Source organism: Bison bison, unplaced genomic scaffold (genome assembly GCF_000754665.1).
Source record: "Bison bison bison isolate TAMUID 2011002044 unplaced genomic scaffold, Bison_UMD1.0 scf7180017864353, whole genome shotgun sequence".
NCBI lineage: Eukaryota > Metazoa > Chordata > Mammalia > Artiodactyla > Bovidae > Bison > Bison bison.
In genome coordinates, this window is record NW_011494925.1 from 5014636 (window position 1) to 5039008 (window position 24373).

At 54.7% G+C, this 24373-nt stretch overlaps 1 protein-coding gene across 4 annotated transcripts in view; it reads right to left on the minus strand.

The window, feature by feature from the left end:
* Positions 1–24373, minus strand: part of MBP (myelin basic protein) — an 82186-nt gene continuing 57813 nt past the window's right edge. For 3 of the 4 annotated variants that reach the window (XM_010855062.1, XM_010855059.1, XM_010855060.1), the window contains 5 exons: positions 10296–10403; positions 9316–9351; positions 8909–8941; positions 5098–5217; positions 1–553 (listed from right to left, as the gene is read on the minus strand). In XM_010855062.1, the coding sequence (XP_010853364.1) occupies positions 509–553; positions 5098–5217; positions 8909–8941; positions 9316–9351; positions 10296–10403 (342 nt within the window). In that variant the 3' untranslated portion in view covers positions 1–508. The remainder of the gene's footprint in view (positions 554–5097; positions 5218–8908; positions 8942–9315; positions 9352–10295; positions 10404–24373) is intronic. The other variant, XM_010855061.1, reaches the window with a different exon arrangement.

A 24373-nucleotide genomic window follows, 5' to 3' on the forward strand; every position in this document is an offset into this window, starting at 1 on the left:
GTCCCTTCTCCGCACGCGCCGATCCGGCTCCTCCGGGGTGTGAGCCGCGGCCACCACACGGGACACTCCCAGCTGCCCGCCCGCCTGCCACGTACCAAAGCTCCCGCCGCGAAGCCGCTCCACTGTGATCGGTTAGGAAAGGAAGTGCTTTAAGAGGTGAGAGGAGGCGGGAAAGAAACCAAAGGAAGCTCAGAGCCACAGGCCGGTCTCCACACTCTGCATGGGGGCCCGGCGGCAGGGTCCCCAGGGCCGCGTCCAAGGCCGTCCCAGGGCAGAAGGTGGGCGTGGAGGGTCGCCCACCCTGGACCCTCAGGGACCTCGCTGATCTTCAAGGGTGAGCTGACAGCTGCACCGTCTTCTCCATTGAGCCGCTGGCCAGGAGCCTGCAGGACGCGCATGTGGGCAGGGTGGGGGGATGCCTGCTGCACTTGGGAATTTAGACAATGGTTAGCGTCGAGGCGGTTGTATTAAGAAGCTGGGGGCGGGGTTCTGGGAGGGGAGCTGGGCTTCAGCGTCTTGCCATCGGGGACCCGGAACGGCTGTCTCGTCCTCCCTGAGAAAAAGAAAGAGAGAGTTGGGAGAGCCAGGGCCCTGTGGTCAGTGGTCACCAGGTGCAGGGCCTCTCTCTTCTGGGTCTGTCTCTAGGAATGAAGCTGCATGGGGCTGGTCTCTAAGTCCGCGGCTCACAGCATCCTTTATCTCACTGCACATCCAAGCACCACAGGGCAAACAGGACAGGGCGTGTGGGTGCTGCTCTGGGAACCATGCGTTTCTGGGGGTGTAAAACTCAACTGATACATTGTTATGTCTCAAAGGAGGGCTTGTTTTCTCCTAACATTCCCCCCTCAAGAGATGGGAGGCCCAATTACCCTGCTGTCCCTGCTCAGCAGGAAGTAGCCAGAAAGACCTCAACCCCCCATTGCCAAAGAATTTGGCCTCCCATCTCTTGAGGGGGGAACGTTAGGTAGTTAGAATAGGAAAAAGGAGTCCAGATGGCAGTGGCTAAAAGACAAGGAAGGGAAAAGCCCGCAAAAATAGAACAAAGGAAGGTCTGAGGACTGGAGTGAGGACCTCAGGTAAAACAAACAGCACTCCTGGCTGGCCCAGTTTACAGAGCAGGCCCGGGGGGAGGAAAAGACATATAAGAAGAGGAGCCAAAGGGCCAGGGGTCTCTCTCCAGTGCACGCGCGCTCTCTCTTCTCTTCGCATCTTCTGGGTCGGCATGCCCTCACACCTCGAGGATGTATTTTCCTTTACTTTCTAAATAAAACTGAGCTGTAACATGGCACTGTAACACTGTCTGAGAGCTGTGATGCTCTGAAGGCTTTAATGTCCATAGCTTCAATTTTTTGTTGTGAGGAGACAGAACCGAGGAAATTACACACTCCCCTGACATTTAGACTAGAGATTCCCAGGGACCGCGGGCAGTGGTCCATGAACAATGCCCGGGATGGGCTCATCTGCGTGAGGCTGAGATGCCGAGAGCGCAGACCCACTCGGTTCACCAGGGAGCAGCCTCTGCCCCACCTGCGAGCCCTCTCCTGCATCACCAAGGAAACCAGCCTCCCAGATGAGCCGTCTACAAACTCTGACCTCAGGGTCTTCAAAAAACAAGAGTTGACATGTTTTCTGGACAAATACAATTTGCAGAAGAGCTGGCAGTGTTGGAGGCGGAGACAGTGGGTGGGGATGATGGAGACAAGGGAGCTTGTCCAGGCATTGGCTCGAGAAGGCAACTGTCACCCCAGGTGTTACTTAGATGAACTTGGAGGAAGGTGCTTTTTTTTTTTTGCATTTGAATTCTTATTCAAATTTTAGTCTCTTGTTGGTTTTTCCTTTTCTCGTAGGTTATGAATGAAAACTTGATCTCTTAAAGATCCCCTTGAGACTGTGAGCCCCCGGAAAGAAAGATGAACATGAAATATGCTATTGATCTGATGACAGACGGGCCTCATCCATGTCTTGCATCACCCACGTGACCCAGAGATTAGGCAATGGAAGCACAAGGCCCCAGGTCTTATAGCTAACTCGGTCCACAGAAAGATGATGGCTCTGATTTCTTGCAATTTTGCTTTCCCCCAAAACATTCCTCCACTGCTGATTCACTAGAGGCATTTTATTTTCACGTGTGGGGAAGTCTGTGGAATTCTAGCCTCTGGAGGTGTCGGGCATCATTCAGAGATAACTCCTCCTGCAGGAAAGGGGGTTTGTTCCCCAGCCTCAGGGCCAAGCCCTTCAGCAGGGACCTAGGTCTAGTCCCAGGTAAGTCTGGCTGGGCTTTGGGTACTTGGTCCTCAGAGCCGCTCCTGGAGTAGCCCTGAGCCAGGCAGCACTGGCCCCTCCTTGTCCTGAATTTCAGAGAGATTAACCTTAGGGTCTCCTGGAAAGTGGGATTTAGTCATGCACAAGAGCAGATCGCTGCTCCATCTGACCAAGCACCTCTGCCCTGAGACGGCTTAGTCCCCCTCCTACGCTGTTTGCTGAACAGCTTACATGAGACACCACTGAGGGCAACTTTTGAATAAAAGACGGCAGATTTATGGCTTTTCTTTTTGATTACTGTGCCTACAATTTATTATCTACTGTGATCTAAATCTCTGACATCTGTTTCATCTTGTGAACAAGCAAGCCAGCCTAGGGGGGTGGGTGTTCTTAGCATCCCTGTTTGCTAGTTGAAGGAGCCGAAGCTCCTCAGAGAGGTTGAGTCATTTCCCCAAAGTCAGCCAGCAGAGGGGAGCTGGTGTTAGAAACTCTGATGAGGACGGGCATCGTCCCACCTGCAGACATCTGGGTTTTGCCCTTGGTCGCTCTGGTCTGGAAGTCTTGGGGACTCAGAAATGGTCTGGACACTGCAGGTGACCTGATAGAAACACTGCAGCTCTGGATTTAGACCCAGAGCCCCGCCAGGATATGTGTCATCGCTGTCTCATTTCAGAATCAAGACACGAATATTGTAAGGCTCTCTGTTTCTTGGACATTTGAGATAGTATTTATCTCCTTATCAGATCTGCCTCAGGATCAACATTTTGAAGACTGAGTCCTACCCACATTGAATCTGACACCAGCCAGCTTAGCAATGGGTCACTCACCACTCACTTCATGTATTTAAATGTCTTCCTGAAGAGACTGAGTCTCCTCAAAGCTGAGTCCTGCTTCTCATCACCCTTCAGAGTCCAGCACCTTTCAGAGCCTAGGTCGCTGTGTCTGTCCTGGCCGTCTGTGTATCGCGACCACTGGACGTGGCACACACACACGGGACTTGATGCAGAATTAAAGTGAGGTGACTAACCCACGAGTCTCTGTGTTCCTGACCAAACCATTTCACCGTAAATTGTAAAATCTCGATGTTTCAACGAGCTCAGCAGGAAGCACACTTCTGCAGGTCAGAGGTGATTGGGGTTGAGGAGCCATCACGCTTTGCTGGTGGGGACTGAGCCCTTGGACGGGGCGCATGGGGCTGTTGGTCTCCTGGTGACACAGCCTTGCCACAGACCGCAGGACCTTCTCGGGTGAAATCACACTGTGACCTGCCATAAGCCAGCAGGTGAGCCTCGGGAGACACTCCTGGTCTCATCAGAGACCACAGACACCTGGGACAGGAGTCCGTGGAAACGAAGGTCTCCCCCGGGGGGCCGCTGGCCTGGGGCACGGGCAGAAGAAGCTGCCACATGGGGTGAGAGCATGGCAGCAATGCCAGCACCGTGATGCCCGAGGCTGCAGGACGGTCCCGTGGCCCTGGGGGCACCGTGAGCGCCACGTCTTTACACGCTGCTCCTGCTGTAGCACATGGCCTCTGTCTTTCCTCACTGGTGTCTGTCTTCCTCATGACACTTCTTTCAGCTGGAAGGGGAGTTGACCGGACCCTTGTAAGAGTCAGGACTGCAGTTGTAGCTGGACGGCAGCAGGTAAGTCATGGCCTCATTTGGGTCAAGAGTCAGTGAAAGTGGCGGCTGGGCTGATGCTCTAATGAGAAAACCAGTGGGACCGAGATTTGGTGACGTTTGTTCCTTCCTGCCAGGCTGCCGTGCAAATGTTGTTCCATTATCAGGGATGAAAGGCACCCCCGCAAGCCTCGAATCTTTGTGGAAATGGTCCCAGCTGCTCAAGAGGCTTGCTGTGGCTCCACAGGCTCATCTCAGCTCCCGAGCCCCTCCAGCTCTAAGCCTGCTGCCCTTTTCCACCTTCTCGAGGCCTGTCCGGGCATCTGGGCCCTGCCCACTGGGGCAGCCGTGTCTGCTCTGTCTCAGGAGACTAGAGCCTGGACCAGCCCTTGGGCGTCCTGGCTCTAGGGCCTCTGTCTCCAGGGTGTTCCATCTCCTCACAGGTAAGCTTGGCCTCTGGACCTGGGCACCCACCCCTCTCACCCCAGGACAGCTCTGCCTGCTTGCAGCTTTGGGAGGAAGGAGCCTGAGGGGCCTGGTATGAGGGGTTACTGCCTGGGGTCTGCCCCTCCTGAGTCCAGAACCTTCCCTTCCCTCCTCCATCCGGCTCAGGCCTGGGGGGGGCTATGCCTTGTCCCCCATCAGAGCCCCTACTGAGATCTCAGGTTTCTGAGCAGGGCTGACGTGTCACTGGCGATGCCAGCTGTTTCAAGGGGGTCTGGGCAGGGAGCCGGGCAGGTGGCACGGTACCCCTCCTGTCAGAGCAGCTCCCCACACATCCCCCCGTCTCACAGAGGAGAGACGAAGCCTCAGGGAGGCCTGAGGACCTGGGCGTGTGGCTCCAGTGTGAATCAGCAAGACAGATGCCTGAGGTCCCCAGGTCCCTCTCATCGCCCTCAGGGACCAAGGTGCTGCTGCCCCAGCCGGGAGGCCACCTGACCTTCCAGACGGGTTGGTGCCCTCCAGGCCCCTGAACCTCTCGGGGTCCAGCACGACCTCTCTTGTCCTCAAGCTCCCCGAGGAACCCTGGCCTGGCACCTGGTGCAGCACCTGCTCAAGTGAGCTCTGCAGAAACGCCCGCCTCGAAGGGCTGGGATGTGCAGGAGCAACTCCTGAGAAGCAGTGGGTGGAGGGTCTGGAGACTGGCATCCCCAGACCGACCTAGACTTGTCCCCGGGCCCCTCCCAGCACCTCCCATGTGGAGAAGTTACGTTACCAGCTTGAAGATTTTGGAAAGCGTGCCCTGGGCGTCGTGCCCCTTGAGTCCCTTGTGAGCCGATTTGTAGTCAGACGCTCTGCCTCCATAGCCGAATCCTGGCTTCTGGCCCTCAGCCCCCTGCAAGAGAGGGTGAGGCTCGAGGTCTGTGCCTACGGCCCGCGGCCCTGCCCTGGTCCACATCCATCTGGCCTCAGCAGCTGCTCGGCCACACACTGGGCGCCCAGCGCCTCCGGCGGGGGGTGGGACCTTCCCTGTGGCAGTATCTGCCCTTCTCCTGGCTGAGCGGGTCCCAGGGTGGATCAGCCAGAGTCACACACACTCTCCAGAGTCTTTGTCTGCACACCTTGGGGGAAGGGGTGCCTGGACTGTGCTGGAGAAGGGTGGGTGAGGCTGCGCCCCTGACGGGAGCCCAGGAGACAACGCCCAGCCCCAGGCTGTTCTGGCCGTTGGCACAGACCCTTCATGCCAGCTCCCCCAGGGCTCAGCAGACTTCACACTTGGGGAATTGGGGGCTCATCTGTTTTTAAAGGGCAAAGACACAATTCCTAACTCTCCAGCTTGGAGAGGGCTCTTGCAGGCCAGAACCAGCTCCCCTGGCTGCGCTGTGGGTGCCCTGAGTGTGGATGGACCAGGATTCTTCCAGGGGCTCTGGGCTGTGAGTTGGTGATCATAGAGGGAGGGGGGGAAGTGGGCTGGGAAGCCGTGTCCCCCAGCTGTGCACCTGGGCACCATCCCAGGACCGGCAACTGGGGTGGGTCTCAGCAAACCCGCTCCCTGGCTGTGTGACCTTGGGCAACTGTCGGAAGCTCTCTGAGCTTCAGTTTCCTCTTCTGTAACATGGAGATGATGGACAACCTGCTCTGAGACTGGAGCTTGTTGCTCTGAACTCTGAAGCTTGCTGAGGGGGCTGCCTGAGGAGCCCCCACCTCTGCCTCCAGCTTCTCTGGGGGGACCCCTCTCACTTCAGGGAGGATGGAGAAAGCTGGCTTCCCGCAGGTAGCAATGACACACAGTTACTGAAATGTAAAGGCGTGTGTCTCTGGGGCCAGTTTGCATTCATATAAGCTCTAGTTTCAAAGGGACCTTGCACTGTGAGCACGAGAAGGAAGGGGGACTCTGGGGCTCAGACATGATGAAAATTAGCGCCGTGGGGTGCATGTCCCTTGCACAGATCTCATGCAACGGACAGGCTCTGGGATCTCACTTCACATTTTGCCAACAAGAAGCGGGACTCTTTCTGCCTGGGCCTCTCCTGAGAATTCTACAAATGAAGTAAAACCGTCTCTGATCGAGCTCTAGAGCCCTTGGCCTTAGCCTGTGGTCCTTTTCGGTGTCAGGACGGTGTTGTGGGGCTGGAGGGAGCTCGGGAAGCGTGGAGTCCATCCCTCTGGTTCAGGGGTGCTGGAGGTGGGCTCCAGGAGCTTCACGGATCTTGCAGGCCAGCTCCCTCATGTTTGGACTGAAGCTGGACCAGGGCCACCTGTCTAGGCCCCCACCCTCCCCCCACCCCACCCCAGCGCTACTTCTGCGGGTTCCTTCACTTTCAGCCAGAAACAGATGCTGGGAATAGATGCTGGCCACTCAGAACGAGGCATCCACTTTCACGTGAAAATCTGGTTTCAAGGGGTGTCAAGTGCATTGAGTCTCGGGGACTACGCACGAGGGGCGCCTACTGCTGCCCTCGCATCCCACAGTTTCCACGGACACACTCCCTTGGTCACGGTCGCAGGGGCCAAGGACAGTTAAAGAGAGCTGTGCTGAAGGATAGACCAGCAAGGGAGAAAGCTGTGCTGTCCCATGCGAGCCTGTCATGCTCTGACTCTGTTGATTTTCTCCAGAATAAAATGCTTCTGAGAATAAAATTCAAGGATTGGTTTTCAGATTGATAATCTGCTTAATTTTTCTCCTTTCAAATTTTTGGTCACTTTTATCTTTGGACAACCTAGAATTTGCCAGAAAAACATACAACGTAGTTTAGAAAACTAGTGAAATTTTCAGGATCTCCAAATGAAGACAGTCATGCGGATCTCGGAAACCAACAGACCGGCTCACGGAACACAGAGCAGAATTTTGCTTTGGAAAAAAGAGAAAATTAACGGGTTAGTGGGAACAAAAACGGAGACATGGAGAGGCATGCAAAGGCATTCTATTAGCTGCTGGGTTGGAGGGGCCTTAAACGACGGGAAGAAAAAAGGTCTCCCCCCCCCCGCCATCACTCTCAGTCGTCAGCGGCTCTGCCCTGGTCCACCACACCTAGAAAGTTAAGAGGCAGGTCGAGTAGTTAATGAAGTAGGATATCTGAGTCAGAAGTGGGTTTCATTCTTCAGTGTCACCTTTTTCTCCTGCTGGCACAAGAAGTCCGTCATTAATTGGCTGTGGCCGCTGGCCCGCGTCAGTTCTCTACATCATCGGCACTCTTTGCAAATTCATCAGATCAGAAAAAGGCTCACGTGTATCTGTATGAATGTCCCAGCAACCTCTCAGTTCACTCTGCAGTAATCATGTGTCGGAGCGGTTCCCAGAAGCTTCCTCTGCCTTTTCTCTGAGGGCGGATGCCTCCCTCCCTCCTTCCTTCTTTTTTAAAAATGTACTTACTTTTTATTGAAGGATAATTGCTTTACAGTATTGTGTTGGTTTCTGCCAAACATCAATGTGAAGCAGTCCCTCCTCCTTCCTTCCCCGCCCTCCTCCCCGCTCTTCCCTTTTCTCTTTCCTTCCTTCCTTCTTTCTTCCTCCCTCTTCCCTTTCTTCTTTCTTTCTCTCTAAATTCATGCATTCATTTCTGTGTTGCCTACTGACTGTGCATCAGTGAGATGCAGGCTCTGCGCTAGAGAGATCTTGTGTCTCCAAGGACGTTGGAGAATGTGTTTCTGTTTCCAAGACAGACACAGTTCCTGGCCTAGAGGTTAGTGGGCCTCTATTTATTCTGGAAATTTGATCAAGACTGTATCTAATATTTACTGGTAAATACTGCTGTTTGGTTGCTTAGTCGTGTCCAACTCTCTGAGACCCCATGGATGGTAGCCCACCAGGCTCCTCTGTCCATGGGGTTCTCCAGGCAAGAATACTGGAGTGGGTTGCCACGCCCTCCCCCAGGGGATATTCCAGACCCAGGGATCCAACCTCAGTCTCCTATGGCTCCTGCACTGGCAGCCAGGTTCTTTACCACTGAGCCACCAGGGAAGCCTTTACTAGAAGGTAATTTAGTTAAAATACAGATCAGCATTAGAAGTTGGTGTAGACACCAAATTTTACTAGAAGCTGAACAAGTCAGCCCTTTAAGATTTTCATGGACACTTAGTTCTCAGAAATTCCTAAAAAGGTTTTTCTGGATGGCTTGGTATCTAAGCTTTAGTTATTGCTAAATCAAAACCCAAACCAAAATCTTTTGGATCACTTAGGTTGTTATAAACTGAGTAACTGAACTCAGCATCCTTTTGTGTTGTTAGAATCACCGTTTCTCAACAGAATGTCAACATCTGGCGGGGTGGAGTTAGGTCTTTGGACACATGCGCAGGCCGACTGCAGGGACTGGACTTCCTCCTCCGCTGTTTTGGAAGGAAGTCAGGAACTTTCTCAAAGACGGGGGTCCTCCTTTCCTGGGGAGAGTCCAGCAGAGTCTCCTACGAGCCCCTCGGTGCGTGGGCCCCGGGGCGAGGAAACAGGAGCGCTGGAGCTAGGAGGAAGGGCCTGCTGTGGGGGAAGCAGCGGGGCACAAGCCGGGAGGATGGAAGGAACGTGGACGTGCGAGCCTCCGGGCCGGAGAGGACAGGGGAGGGGAGGGGAGGGCGGGGCGCGCGGCACCTACCCAGCTAAATCTGCTGAGGGACAGTCCTCGCCCCTGCGTGAGGAAGAGAAAGAGAAAGTGACACAGGGATCAGTGCAGGCACGGCGCTCTTTCATCCAGCAGGAGACACAGAACAGCACTGAGCTGAGGCAGGAAATCGGTTTTGTCAGACTCGGCGCATCCCTGCGCGTGGCCACAGCTGCCCGGAGCCGCCCCGAAGGAGGACTTCCGATCCAGGCAGGGAGGGGAGGGGAGTGCTCTCTGCCTGGGACAAGCGTTTCTCAGCCCGTTCTAGTTCTACGCGGGTTCCACGTGGCAAAACGTCTTGGGGGGAAATGAGGGAGCGCCGAGTCCAGCCTGCTGTCTGGCCCATTCAGGGGTCCCAGGCGGGTGAAGCGATGGCGGCTCGGTGCCTTCAGGGCCCTTACCTTTCCTTGCGAGGGAGGAGGTGTGCGGGGTGTCACCTGCAAAGACACAGCAGAATGGTGGGCTGGGGCGTGGTGCCTGCTTCACAGCGGCCCTGACCGCCTCGAGAGGGCCTCCTGTGGTCACCTGTCACCCCTGTATTCACCCAGCTCGTGTCCAGTTCCCAGCTAGACGGAGCTGCTTGCTGGGAGGGTCTGGCACCAATGGTATGAGAAACCACCTACTCGATCTCTGCCCTGCGACCCTGTTCTGTCCCAGGTGAGGGAGAAACACAGGATTTGAGGACCTGAAAGCACCCAGCGGCACCCAGATCGTCCAGAACACTCTGAAAGTGTTTGGGAGGATGTGAAACACGCCCAGGGCTCTGCACTCTGCGAGGCGAGCCCTTGATGGAGACGGCGAGTGTCACAGAGACCTCTCTGGGGTCGGCAGTCAAGGGCCCCAAATACGAGGAGCCTCAGAAGGAGAGCCCTCAGGTGTGTGGTCCCTAAAGCCCTCATCATCCTGAAAAAGGAGGTCTATAACTAGAGCCTGTGCTTTTGCTTTGTTTTTAAGACTTTATTTTTTTTTAGAGCCAGTTCTAGGTTTCTAGAAAAATTGCACAATAATTGCAGAGCATTGTCATGACCTACCATCCTCTGCACAGCCCACCCCCTGCCTTCTGTGTGGTCATTTGTTACAACTGGTGAGCCAATCTACCACCCTCCAGAGGGTTATAGCTGTGTCCCATTGGGATATTCTCAGACCCCCCCCCCCAATAGATTAGATCTGTCACCTGGGGATGTGCTCAGACCCCTTGTGGATCAGAGCTTAGAGTCACCTGGGGATATACTCAGATCTCTCCCCCCTGGATTAGAGCTGTGTCACCTGGGGACACACTTAGGCTCTCCTGGGTGGGGGCATGGCCAGGCACCCCTCACCCCTCCGCTCCCCCACCCTCGCCCTGCACCCCTCCACTCCCCACCCCCACGCCAACACTCACGATGTTCTTGAAGAAGTGCACTACGGGGTTTTCGTCTTGGGGCCGGCCGTGCTGCGCCTTCTGGGGCAGGGAGCCATAGTGGGTGGTTCTGGCTGCGTGGTGTCCATCCTGAGAGACAGGGGGAGACGTCTGGAAGGTCAGAGGAGATCTTCACGGGGACCTCCTGCAAGCCACCGGGACAGTGAGCCGCAGCCTCGCGAACGCCTCCTCCATCCCCAGCTCGGGGCGTGGTTCAGAAGGACCCTTCTTGCTCACAAGGTGCTGTTGTCAGCAAGTCTAGAGTGTGCTTCTCGGGAGTTCAGTGCGTTTACTGGGCTCAGTGTTGCTGCTGGGACTCATGCTCCTGTCTGGGTTGTCATTGGCGTCACTGGCACTAGTTACAGGGGCGTGTTCCCACACGCGTCACCATCAGTGTCTGTGACTCTCTGCAGATGTGCTCCCACCCCATCCACCAGGTCGGAAGCCCTGCAGTCATCCTGGGCTCTCTCTCTGCCCTATTTCCCGCTTTGGGTCTGTTCACAACCCTTATAGGCTTTTCTTTAAAATAGTCCTTGCATTTGTCTCTGCCCCACATTGACAGCAAAGCCGAGACTGGGGCAGCCCTGCCGGGGCCCCGCACTTTCCCGCCCAGATTCATTTGCAAAGAGAGGATGCTCTGTGCCTCCTGTCCACTCCCCCCTCCACCCCCCGGCCAGCCCCTGCGTCTGCTCACAAACTGGACCCTTCTCTGCAGCCCGGGGAGCAGGAGGAGCAGCTGAGAGCTTACACCACACAGCACATCCAAGTTTTCTCCACTTTCTGAGAACTTGTCTTGGCTTTGAGCTGTCCAGTCCCTCTCTGTCTTTTGAACGAGGTGTCCACAGGCCCTCCAGTCCTCCTTCTGTGACTCTGCGCCCTGCTGGCCCCTCAGGTTCTAAGTCCCTCCTTCTGCGGGTCCTGCAGGGGCCCAAGCTCCCTGCTCCCCCTGCCTCTCCCCACTGTGCCCAGACCCCACCTCCCCAATGCCCCGGCCATGCGTTCTGCCAGCTGCAGTTCTCAGTTTCTCTCGGGCAGGCTCAGCAAGTGACCTGTTTCCTGTGCAGCTCAGTCACAGCCTCCCTCGGAGGATGGAGCCAGGCCTGGGGGTCAGTGCTGAGCCTCCCTCCCCGCATGGGGCCGGAACTTCATGGTATTCAGGTTCCCCGCACAGGAAGCCCAGGGATTTGTGTTATTCCAGGTGGTGCTCATGGTGAAGAACCTGCCTACCAGTGCAGAAGATGTCAGGGACTCAGGTTTGATCCCTGGGTCGGGAAGTTCCCCTGGAGAAGGAAATGGCAACCCACTCCAGTATCCTTGCCTGGAGAATCCCATGGACAGAGGAGGAGCCTGACAGGCTACAGTCCATGGGGTTGCAGAGAGCTGGACATGACTGAGCAACTCAGCACTCAAGCACATGGGCATGATGGCGTGGGTGGAGGCCGATGCAGTGGACATTTGAGTTGAAGACGCTGGCCACAGGGGCGAGCTGGAGCATTTCAGGAAGTGCTGAAACACTTTGCCCTCCTGACTCTAACTCATCCTCTCTGTGGGTGCTGCCAAATAATCTGCTTCTCCCTGGGTTGTGTTGTCTGTCACCCAGGGCCAATCAGATTCCGTCACTGCAGGCCAACCCTACACATTCTTCTCCAGTGAAGGAAAATGTGAAACCAAGAAGTAAAAAAGAAAACAGATGAGCTAGGAAACTGTTTAAGTTACTTGTGCATATGTTCTGAGTCACTTCAGTCGTGTCCGACTCTCTGTGACCCCGTGGACTGTAGCCCGCCAGGGCCCTCTGTTCATGAGATTCTCCAGGCAAGAATACTGGGGTAGATTGCTGTGCCCTCCTCCAGGGGATCTTCCTTAAGTTACTCATGTCAAGAAAAGTATCTTTTGTGTTTAGACACAAAAATATCTTTGTGTCTAAATATCCAGTGTATCTGGCAAGTGAAGTTATTTGTTAAATAGCACCTTGCTGCTACTGCTAAGTCACTTCAGTCGTGTCTGACTCTGTGCAACCCCATAGACGTCAGCCCACCATGCTCACCTGTCCCTGGGATTCTCCAGGCAAGAACACTGGAGTGGGTTGCCATTTTCTTCTCCAATGCATGAAAGTGAAAAGTGAAAGTGAAGTCGCTCAGTCGTGTCCGACTCTTAGCGACCCCATGGACTGCAGCCTACCAGGCTCCTCCGTCCATGGGATTTTCCAGGCAAGAGTACTGGAGTGGGGTGCCATTGCCTTCTCTGAAATAGCACCTTAATGGCCCAAAATGATGAAAACAGCTCAGATTTTTGCACAACTAATGCTTATTTTGGGGTAAGAAATGGCAGTCCACTCCAGTATTCTTGCCTGGAGAATTCCATGGACAGAGGAACCTGGTGGGCTTTAGTCCATGCTGTTGCAGAGAGTTGGACATGACTGAGCTAATGAATGCATGCTTACTTTGGTGTTTATACACCATTTTTCTGCAGGATGTGTTGGAATTTTCATCCCAGAAACATTGTGTACTTCGATTGGCCCATTCTGTGACTAAACTAAGAAAGTTTCTTAAACTTTATGAAAAGGTTTTAAATAAATGTTCAGGAGTATCATGCAGATCTGATATTATTAAACTTATTCATGCTGTGATGTAGTTAATGAAGTGTTGTGTGGACAATAACAATGTTTCACGCCTAAACCACACACATCAGCTTCTAATGCTGAAAGAAACAGAGCGTGTATTTTGGTGATTTTTATAATGAGTACCTAGGAGAAGAAGACCTCCGTGCCATGAGGGTAGTCAGTAAGTTTACTGACCTGACACTGAAAGCGTGATCCATAAAAGAAACAAAACTGATAAATTGGACCCAATCAATATTTACAACTTTTGCAAAGGTCACTTTTAAGAGAATGGAAAGAAGCTACATACTGAGAAAACATTTGCAATCACATATATGATGTGGGACGTGAAACCACAATATGTAAAGAACTCTAAACAATCAATGGTAAAAAAAACAATCAACCAAGTTTAAAAATTGGACAAAATAGGTGACTAAACACGTCATTGCAAACGATGAGCAGAAGGCAAGCAAGCACATGAAGAGATGCCCAGCATCATTAGCCATTAGTGAGACGTAAGTCAAAGCCACCCAGAGACACCACTTTCCCCTATTAGAATGGCTGCAGTAAAGAATACTGACAATACTAGGTGTTGGCTAGGATGTGAAGCAACTGGACCTCACACGCATTGCTGGTGGGAATGCAAAATGGTATCCTCACTCTGTAACACAGTTTGAGTCTCTAATAAAGTTAACCATGCACTTACCATATGACTCAGCAATCCCACTTCCTGCTTTGAATGATAAAAGAAAAATTACATGTTTTTGGAAGTGATTTTTATAATTAATGTATTCATCTCTGCTCTTTTGATGCAAGTAATTTAAATCTTACAACTTACAATCACACAAAACTCGGCCATGAATGTTTATAGCAGCTCAATTCATAATCACTAGCTCTGTAAATGAGGCAAATGTCCCTCACTGAGTGAAGTGATAAACAGACTAGTGTGTCCATGTGACGCCGCACTGCACAGCAGTAGGAAGGAGCAGACTTTCATACACTTGACAACTCAGAGGCATCTCCAAGGCACTGGGCTCGGTGAAAGAAGACGCTCCAAAAGGCTTCATACTGTGTGATCTCACACACACATGATAGTCGTCAAAAGACTGCACTACGGGGAGAGGGACGGGAGCAGGGCTTGGCAGAGGTTGGGGTGGGGAGGGAGGGTGTGGTGTGAACTGGAAGGGAGGTTTGGGGGCGATGTGTCCCTATGGTGGTGGCAGCCATGTGCGTGTGAGAATTCACAGACCTGCACACCATACACAAGCCAGTCTCACTGTGTGTGGTCCCACCACTTCATGGAAAATAGATGGGGAAACAATGGAAACAGTGAGAGACTTTATTTTTCTGGGCTCCAAAATCACTGCAGATGGTGATTGCAGCCATGAAATTAAAAGACGCTTGCTCCTTGGAAGGAAAGTTATAACCAACCTAGATAGCATATTAAAAAGCAGAGACATTACTTTGCCAACAAAGGTCCATCTAGTCAAGGCTATGGTTTTTCCAGTAGTCATGTATGGATGTGAGAGCTGGACTATAAAGAAAGCTGAGCACCGAAGAATTGATGCTTTTGAACTGTGGTGTTGGAGAAGACTCTTGAGAGTCCCTTGGACTGCAAGGAGATCCAACCAGTCCATCCTAGAGGAGATCAGTCCTGGGTGTTCATTGGAAGGACTGATATGTTGAAGCTGAAACTCCAGTACTTTGGCCACCTGATGTGAAGAGCTGACTCATTTGAAAAGACCCTGATGCTGGGAAAGATTGAGGGCAGGAGGAGAAGGGGACGACAGAGGATGAGATGGTTGGATGGCATCACCAACTCAATGGACATGGGTTTGGGTGGACTCCAGGAGTTGGTGATGGACAGGGAGGCCTGACATGCTGCGGTTCATGGGGTCGCAAAGAGTTGGACACGACTGAGCAACTGAACTGAACTGACCTAACATGAAACCTACCATTTTGCCATTTTTAATAGCACATTTTGGTGTCATTAAGTACATTTATGATGTTGTGTGTCCATCAGAGCATCCAGCTCCAGACCTTTCCCATCTTCCCAAACCAACACTGCACCCAGCAGATACTGGGTCCCATCACTGGTCCTGGCCTCCTGGAAAGCCCCACCCTATGCCCCCTGTGATTGGCCACGTCAGGGACCCCTGACCAGTGGGATCACGCAGTGCTTGTTTTTTGGGGACTGGCTCCTTTCTGCCATGCACAGCTTGCGTCCGAACTTCCTTCCTGCTCAAATGCCATCCCTGGGGCCCATGTAAACCGCGTTCTGTTCACTCATCGCCCCCCTGGCGGACGCACGGTTATTCCCACCCTGGCTGGGCTCAGGCCCTGCAGTGCCGGCGGCTCTGAGGGTGCAGCCCAGCCTGCTTCCCCCGCGTCCTGAAGTGCACCCCTGACTCTGCGTGAGCTGGACAGCCGAGACCCCGCGGCTGCACTGAGGGCCCGACGGTACTGGGGAAAGGGGCTCACATCCAGCCCGGGGGCGCCGGGTGGGGAGGTTCCGGCCAGGCCACCGGTGGTCTGTGCCATCGGCGGTCAGTGCGCGGTCAGAGCAGTGCCAGCCCTTGTCACCCAGGCAGGGCAGGAGCCCCTGGCAGTCCTGGAGGCGTGCTTTAAAGGCAGCATGGTTTGGCTTGTTACATTTCACAATTTGCGGGGAGCAGATACTGCTTTCCTCATGCCTCGCTGTAAACAAGGGGGTCTGTTCTGTCCTGCAGGGGGATGGGAGGCCAGGGAGGAGGGGACGGGAAGCCGGGGAGGAGGGTAGATGGCAGGGCCGTCCGGGTGCCCAGGGGGCCCCGCAGCCTCACAGCCGCTCAGGGATGTGGGGGTGCGGCCTGGCTGCTGACGCCCCCACATCCTCAGGCGGTCCCCTGACCCCATCTCTGTCCCCACCCTGGGGACCCCAGCCTCTGCCTCCGAGCTTGTGACGCACACGTTTCCCCCTCAGGAGAGCCCTGGACTTGGCTCCTGACTCAGGACTGGTTAGTCACTCCCCGAGGGGTGAACGCTCCTCCTCTCTGCTCAGAAAGCACAGAAAAGCCAGAGCCGCTCACACTTTGAATTATTTGCCAGGACTGGCATCACTTTGTCTGCATCTATCCTGCTTCCTGATGCGAAGAGCTAACTCCTTGGAAAAGACCCCGATGCTGGGAAAGATCGAAGGCGGGAGGAGAAGGGGACGACAGAGGGTGAGATGGTTGCATGGCATCACTGACTCAATGGACATGGGTTTGAGTAAACTCTGGAAGTCGATGATAGACAGGGAGGCCTGGCCTGCTGCAGTCCATGGGCTTGAAAAGAGTCGGACACGACTGAGTGACTGAACTGAACTGATCCTGATCAGTTTGCAGGCGATGGAAAGGCAAAGAAGGAACCTGAAGGGCGGTCCTGCTGTAAAATAAGAGCCGGGCCAGGGCGGAGGAGGTGAGGAGGGGCAAGCGGCAGTCACCCCCGACCCTGAGAGATCAGAAAAGGAAAAAGGGCCGGAGGTGGGGACCCCCACCCCACACCACACTGCTCTATACGTGAGGTTAGGACGTCAACACATTCTCTCCAAAGTACATAGAGCTGAATATTTGGGAAGCGAAGTTAGAAAATTAGTCCAGTTCTTTAAAAACGAAAGCTTCAGTTCAGAAAAATAGCACTTATTACACAGGGATTTCAAATAAAGTAGAGAAGTTTGTAGAAGAAACCCTGCCCCTTGGGGCTGTGCTTTGTTCACATGCTGGTGAACCACGGGCAGACCTGGCCTTCTGTACAGGGCAAGATGTGAGTCCTGCAGGGCCTTGGCACGTGATCAAGCACGCGGAGGGTTACAGGCCCCTGACGTGTCACTCTTTCTTGACGTAACAATTAAAACAACAACTTCCTGGTGGCAAATAAAATAACGTTATGCTAAAAATCTAAATACTGTGGAAGGAAAGCCATGGGGTAAAGGACAACCGGTCATTAATGTTTGACATAAATTGCTTCTTCCCTGAGCCTGTTTGAAAAATTATGATTAATTTCCCCCCCACTTGTGATAACGTGTGCTTCACCAGCAGGGGGAGCTCGTGCACTTGGCGTGCCAGTCCCATCTCCAGACACCATGAAGGATTTTTAACTATTTTCCAATTTGCTCAAACTTGGAAGTAATAACAGGAGATTAGTTTTCGCCCGACACAGTGAAGATCAATGGTCATCCGATTGGGTAAAGATTCATTCCCTCGACTCTGACGGCTATTTTATGAAAATAGGGTCGAGGCATTTGTCTGCGTCATCATTTGCATTTGGATTTGATTAGATACGAAGGGATGGAATTGTTCCCTCAGAAGAAAATGCTGCAGCTTGGAAAAATGAACACCCACTGTGTCTGGGGTTTGTGCTCAGGGGAAAATAGAGTCCTAGAGCTTGATTTAGTTCTTGTCTGCAAGAAGAATTTAAAATCTTTCCTGAGGAATTGATTCTTTCAAATTGTGGTGCTGAAGAAGACTCTTGAGAGTCCCTTGGACGTCAAGGAGACCAAACCAGTCAATTCTAAAAGAAATCAACCCTGAATACTCATTGGAAGGACTGATGCTAAAGCTGAAGCTCCAGTATTTTGGCCACCTGATGCAAAGAGCTGACTCACTGGAAAAGACCCTGATGCTGGGAAAGATTGAGGGCAGGAGGAGAAGGGGACGACAGAGAATGAGATGGTTGGATGGCATCATCAACTCAGTGTATATGAGTTTGAACAAATTCCAGGAGACGGTGAAGGACAGGGAAGCCTGGCGTGCTGCAGTCCATGGGGTCACAAAGAATTGGACATGACTGAGTGACTGAACAGCAAGAACAACAACCTGGATCCACCATTAGAATGCCAGTGGCGGAAATTTGAGTGAATCCTGGGTCTTGGACATGTCTCCCCTCTGCATCCACCCTGCTTGAGCTCTGCACCCTAGACGCAATCACACCAGTCAATCCTGAGGACAGTTGGACCCTAGAGCCTGGCTCCCTCCCCTCTCTCTGCCCAGGCTTCAGTTTGCTGGCCTTTTCTCCGGATGGATGACACTCACTGGGTGGGTGCCGAGGAGGGGCCTGGAGAGTAGTGGTAAACGCCAGGCAGACAGGCATCTGAGGACTGCCCAGATGCAGACTCACAGCTTGGAGATGTCACACAGGAGAGACGGGCCTCTAGAGGACCCGCGCTCTACCTGGTACTTCGGAGCGCAAGGCTCTGCCCTGCGGTGTGTTACGGGGAGCACGTTTCTGGCCCTCACAGAGCCCCGGCTTCCCTCAGGTCACAGGAGGTAGCGAGAGGCACTCGGGCTCCTGCTCTTGCACTCTGTGTCACTGTGCGCTGGCGGTGGGGAACTCGGTCCTTCAGTCACAACGTGCGTGGGTGACGAGCGTTGCTGACACCTGCTCCATCTTTTCCGCGTTGTGGGGAGGGACGTGAGCTCTTTGTGGAGCTGCTGTTTGGAAACAGTTGCCCTTTTTAAAACTTGAAATCGAGCATTTTCATGGAGGTCATGAGTGTGGGTGCCCTCATGCCAGGGTGCCTCACCCACCACCTGCGGGTCTGTTGCGATGGGTGCCTCAGAGCTGCCCCGGGTCTGGCCCGTCAGCAAGCAGCTAACCCTGTGATGGGGACCTTGAGGTGACCGAGGCCCGCGTCCTGCAGCCCGCCTCGCTCAGGGACAGGTGGAAGCGCTGTGTCAGAAGGACGCAGCCCAACGTGACCTCTCTGTGGATCAGCCTCGGCTGCGTCCAGATGGTCGTCCAGAGGCTAAAAGCAGGACCCTTTTCTTTCTGGCACTTTCTTAGTCAAGTCGATCCTGTGAGTTCTAGCTATGCATGCAGCCCTCTGTGTCCCCAGGCTGATATAAAAGAGGAGCAAGGAAAGCCGTTCCTCCGTGTTTTATGGGGTGGACGCATGGTTGTTTTCACCTTGTTTTACAAGTGTGGACGTGGCTACTCGAAGGGGTTGTGTGAGGGGGTGAAAAGCACCCAACGAAGCAGCCGTGCAACACACACACACACACACCTTGGTGTTTCAGTTTACAGGTTGAACGCAGTAGAATTCCGCTTGCACTCACAGAGCGGCGGTAAGAATACACACCTTCATAGATGGTTCCACCAGTGGTCCGGAGAGTGAAGGCATTTGCCTTTTGCTGTTTTCAAGCTGCAATTTGCATTTTGATTTTTCCACAATAAAAGCCTTTGGCTTTGTGGCACCCTAGGAAGCCCAGATCCAGCGGGTCATCTCTTTCACCTGCTCGGAGCCACGGGCTCCAACAGTGTGGGTGTCTTCCTGAACTGCCGACGATAAGGCAGAACAACAGAGTGAGGCTTGGGAGCAGTGAGAGAGTTGCGTCTTGGGAAAGTGTTAAGAAAGCCAAAAGTGCTTCCTCCACATTGTTGTCTTTATATTTGAGAACCAGGAAATGTAGTCACTATGGAAGGGCTCTTCTTTTCCTGCCCTTTTCCTCTTGCCTTACGCTTCTTTGGACGGTTTACGGAACTCCCCCAGAAATCTCGTTTTGGTGACCACAGGGAGTCAAGGACTTAAGGAAGTCCTCCTCAAGGACTTTCCGAAAAAGCAGTGTTGTGAACATCTTGTGCTGAAAGACTCTAACCCATGGCCGTCCCGTCTCTCGGCCCGTCCTTGGAAGGCAGGGTCATGGCAGTTATGTGCTCCTGTGGCATCTGGCTCTGAGCTAGCTGCTGGTAAAATATTATCTCCTAGAGCATGTGAACTGAAGATCACAGGCCTGCAGAAGAGATAACACATCTGCTGGAAACTGTCGGAGCTGCAGTGCGCCCCCTTTCAGAGCTGGCCCCAATGACCACGGCATGTTTTTGCTCCAACACCCTGACCCTGCGATGCTCTGGCCATTCCCAGAAACCACTGGACAATGAGGCCGATCTTGTTTATGTAAGTTTTTCAGAGGAAGCAATTGCTCCACTTCTGGTCAACCAGCCCCCCGGTTCGCCTCAGGGGAGAGCGTTAGATACTTTCTGGCAAGGTCGCTGCATTTCGATTGTGCAATCTGGGGAGAGAATTCTTGTTAGTCTGAATGATCCTTGCAGTCCTCCCTTGAGTTTTCACCCTCAGCAAGTTTAAGAATATGTTTGCTCCTGAATCATCAACTCGACGGAGTTTAATTAAAGCAGTGGACTCTCTTTCTTTAGAGAAAGCCGTGCTGTGTCAGCAGTGGGCTTTTCTCAGTTACAGGAGGAGCACAGGCAGAGCTTTCGTTTAGGTGGAGATTTTAGGTGGCCCATGACATGTTTTTTCCTGGCCGTTAGCAAGTGGGAAGGCCAGCGGGTGGTCTGTGTTTGTGGGGAGCTGTCTCATATTCTGCCCAGAGGGACTGTCGCTTGGGCCGAGATAGGAGGGCCTGGCTTCCAAGCTGGAGTTTCTACTCTCAGCAAGTTGTGAAGCTGAAGGCAGTGGGGGGTGGGGTGGGGGAGGGCACATCAGCCTGTTTCCCTCTGCGATGTTTCGCCTGAAACGAGCGAATCAAAGCTCCCGGCCTCTTCTGGATCAATTCTTTGCCTCCATCGATGGCCATGCAAGGACTGGATTAGAGGCCTCCGGGCAAGGAGGGAACCAAATCTCCAGGCTGTGGGTGTGAGGTCACCCTGGAGGGAAGTCGGTGTCACACGTCACAGCCTATGTGTCCGTTGGTTCTGTGAACACGCAGTGGCTGCCTGGCTTCTGGTAGGGGCTTAGCCTCAGGTGGAGGCCTTCAAGGCTGGCCTCAGCTCTCACCCTGGGGAGTGGACCAGCAGGGGGAGGAGGAGGCTGTGTAGGGGGTCCCGGCCAGAGCTGGGAGCTGCCGTCAGGTCCACGAGGACGTTGCCCACGGTTGTGATTTCTACCCGTAGCTCCACCGTCTCATACCGCCTGATGTGCAGCTGCCCGGGGCCCTCCTGCCCAGGAGCCTCCAGGAGGGTCCCTCTGCCATACCCGGGCCACCCTCACTGTCCTGGGAGCCAGACCTCATTCCCGTCTCGGGCAGCGCTGGGGAGCTCATGGCCAGACGCCCGGGCTCACGGTCTCCAGAGGAGGGGCTCAGCGCTGCTTCTCAAATAGGGCGGCGGGCTGGTGCTGAAAGCGACGCTTCTGAACGTGGGCATGCAAGCTTCCTTGTCTCCTGTCTGCAGGAGGCAGGGCTGGAAGTTGGCATTAACTGCTCCGACTTTTCTTTGCTCCCATTTTGGAAGACCTCAGTGTGTCTATAGTATGCACATGACTTCCCAGTGTAAACATCCAGCTAACGCCTTGGTAGCTGCACAAACCAGTCTCCCAGGGCACCTTTCCTTGGCTTAGAACTCAGTTGTCTCCTTACGCAGAGTGGCAGCGGGTGGTGTGAGGGATGCAGAATCTGGAAGGCTTATTTTTGGGAGGAAAAGCCAAGTTGCAATGGGCTTTCCTGCAACTGAAGGCCACGGGCCCCTGGGCGGCTGTGCTGTGAGGTAGCCCCTCTGGGTGGGGAGGGCAGAATAGACCCCAGGCACGACCCCGGCCCGACCCCTTGAGAGGCCAGTCCCCAGAGACCCAGACGGCCTGCCCCACATCAGCGTGGCCCCCAGGGAGCCTGATCTGCTCTGGGTCCCCACAGCCAGACCGTCAGGGCCTGTCAAGACTACCCAACTCTGGTCCGAGCCATTTCCTTGGAAATGAGGAAGAAATCAATTCAGAAAACCTGGAGACAGAGTACGAGGGAAGTGTCTGGAAGGCTTTCCGTGTGAGCCCAATGCCTGGGGCTGGGGGCTGACAGACGGAGGTCTGTCCCCGGAGCAGAACAAGGTCGTATATGCCTCAGGCATGCGGAGTAGCTCCCGAGCATCTGCCTTGGGGCTGGAAGGGGCTGTGCTGTTCACGTGGTTGCGAAAGGGCCCTGAGACAGGAGGAAATGGCCATGGGTCCGTCCCCACAGAGACGCTCGCAGTCCCCGACTCTGACTCTCCGGTTGAGATGCTGAGGCCTGAGGGCAGGAGCGCAGGGGCTGCAGCCAGAGCTGGGCTGTGGGGCCCCGGGGGCGGGGTGGGGGTGTCTGCTGCACCCATGATGCCCGGTTTACCGGCACAGGGTGGTGCTCCCGTTTCCCTCCATCAGCCCGGGGTCCCGGGGTGTTGGCAGGACAGACGGTTGTTTCTGACGCTGCTGCCAGTGGTTGGGGAAGGAGGCTCAGCGCAGACACCGCAGGTGGAGGGAGAGAGCAGACCCTCAGCATGTGCTTCCACGCACGCACACTCCGTGCTTCTCCAGGCGCCAGGAGCCCAACGCGGCGAGCCCCAGCCCCTGGGACGGTTGGTGCAGGTTCAGAGCGGGGAGGGCGGCTCTGGACAGACCTCTGGGTGCTCCTCTACCCCTCAGGCGGGTGGCCCCACAGTGGCCTCTGCAGGCTCATGAGGACCGGGTCCCCAGGGGCTGCGAGGGGCAGGCAGGGGCTTAAGGAAGGCGGTAAGAGCAGCTGCCAGGCATGGGAGCAGGGCGTCCCTGGCTCTGCCTGCATCTCCAGGTGCAGGTGGGACGGGGCCCGGTCAGGCACGGCTCCCTGCTGCCCGCTCCGGGCACCTTTCCGCCTCCTTAGTCCACATGACCTCTGGATGATGCGGCTTTCGGAGGTCCGGCTGTGCGGGCCCGGGAGACCCGATGGGGAGCCGGGAGGAGGAGGCCCCGTATCCCCCACGGAGCCGTCTTCCCCGCTGTATGTGCATCTGCTCCTTGTTCCTCCCTTGGAGCCTCTGCTTTTCCGATTCATCCTGGGTCCTCCAACGTCATCTCCTGCGTGGACGTGGGCTCCCTGCCACCTTCAGGTCAGCCCTCGAGTCAGGCTGGGGTGGAACTAAGTAGTGATGCATCTCCTGGAATCGAAGGGCTCCTCGTGGGAGCCCCATTCTGGAAGGGCCTCCAAGGCGCTGAGCCTGCTTGTTTCTTGACAAACAGCCAGTGGGGCTTTCTCACCCTTCCTGCAGAGTTTGTGCAGAGAGACAGACAGAAGATGGAATGTTCCGGAAGGTCTGGGTGTAGGATGTCAGCCTGACATCGCTCACCAGCTGAGTTTCTGAGCCTCGGGAGGAGGATGGGGGAGGTTTCGGTGCTGAGCTGTTGGGCCTGGCACCACGGTTCCCAGCGTGGCTCCAGCGGGCAGCTCTGTCTCCTCCAAGCTTCTTTCACGGCCCTTTCTTGTATCTGAAAACCATTTAGTGCCACCAGGCGTTTCAGCCCTTTCCCATGGCTGGTGCCTTTTCCTCTCCAATAAACATAACCTCTTTTTTTTTTTTTTAGTCCAGAAAGTAGTTGCTATATTGTTTTTTAAGGGAATAAAGAAAAGTCAATAAACCTTTGGGTTTTTTAAAATTTGATCTAATCTCTTTCCTGAAATAGTGAAGAATTTGACGTGCCGGGGGGAGACATAGTGAAGAGATCGCAAAGACGGAGGCCTGTCACTGGAGGCCCCGGCGCCCGGCCCCAGGGCTGTGTCTGCAGAGCCCGGGGGTGACAGCCCTGCGGGTGTGAGACATGCATGTCCGTCCCACTTGTACACGTGGGCAGAGCACATCTATCATGAAGATGTGGAGGGCAGGCCTGCTGCCTTTGTTCCAGCAAAAGAGAAAAACCAAACACTCTGTTGAAGGTTTCTATTTATCCCCTGAACACCGAAGCGCTGGCCTCTTACCCCCCACATTCTGTGCTGAGTCTGGGATTTCTGGCAAAGTCTCTGCCTGTCGCGGTGGAGTGTGTCTGCTTTCTTATGGTGATGTGACCGACGGAGGCAAGGGCGGGGCTCCAGACGGCTTCAGGGCTTAGGGCGCAAGGGGGTCCTTGTCTGACCCCCACATCCCTGCCACAGGGTGACTGTGTACCTCAGCCCCCACACCCTTGCCCCAGGAAGGCATTTAGGGCCAGCCCCGGCTTCCTCCTGGCTGAGTCTGAACCACCTGAGGCCCAAGGGCTGCAGAGAACATGTGCCTCCAGGGGGTTGGGCCCACACCGCCTTCCTGGGGATGGGGGTGTTGCTTTGAGGAGCCACCGAGGCGAGGGGGTTCTCTGTGCAGTGCGCATGGTGACCACGCCTGAAACACGGTTCCCCTCTCTCTGGGGGCGGCACCCCTCCGACCCCCTGCAGCCTGGAGTGGAGGTTCCATTAACCCCCGGGGGCTTGACGACAGTGCCTCCCACATAGCCTGCAGCCCGGCGTCTGCCCAGGGCCCAGCGCCTCTGAGCCCCCTGTCCCTGGCCTCCGCGGCCACCCTGCCCACCTTCCTGGACCGGCTTTCCGGAGCCGCCTGTCAGGCACGCCTGCTCCTTCTCTGGGGCTTGCCAGGTCTGGGGTCTGTGGCCCCACCATCACACAGGGTGACAACCTGTCTTCCTGGCTCTGGCGTCTCAGCAGATGTGGGCGCCCCTCCCACCCGCCTCTTTCCCGCTCCTGCTCCTCCCCCCTGCGTCTGTGGAGGAAGATGCACAGGG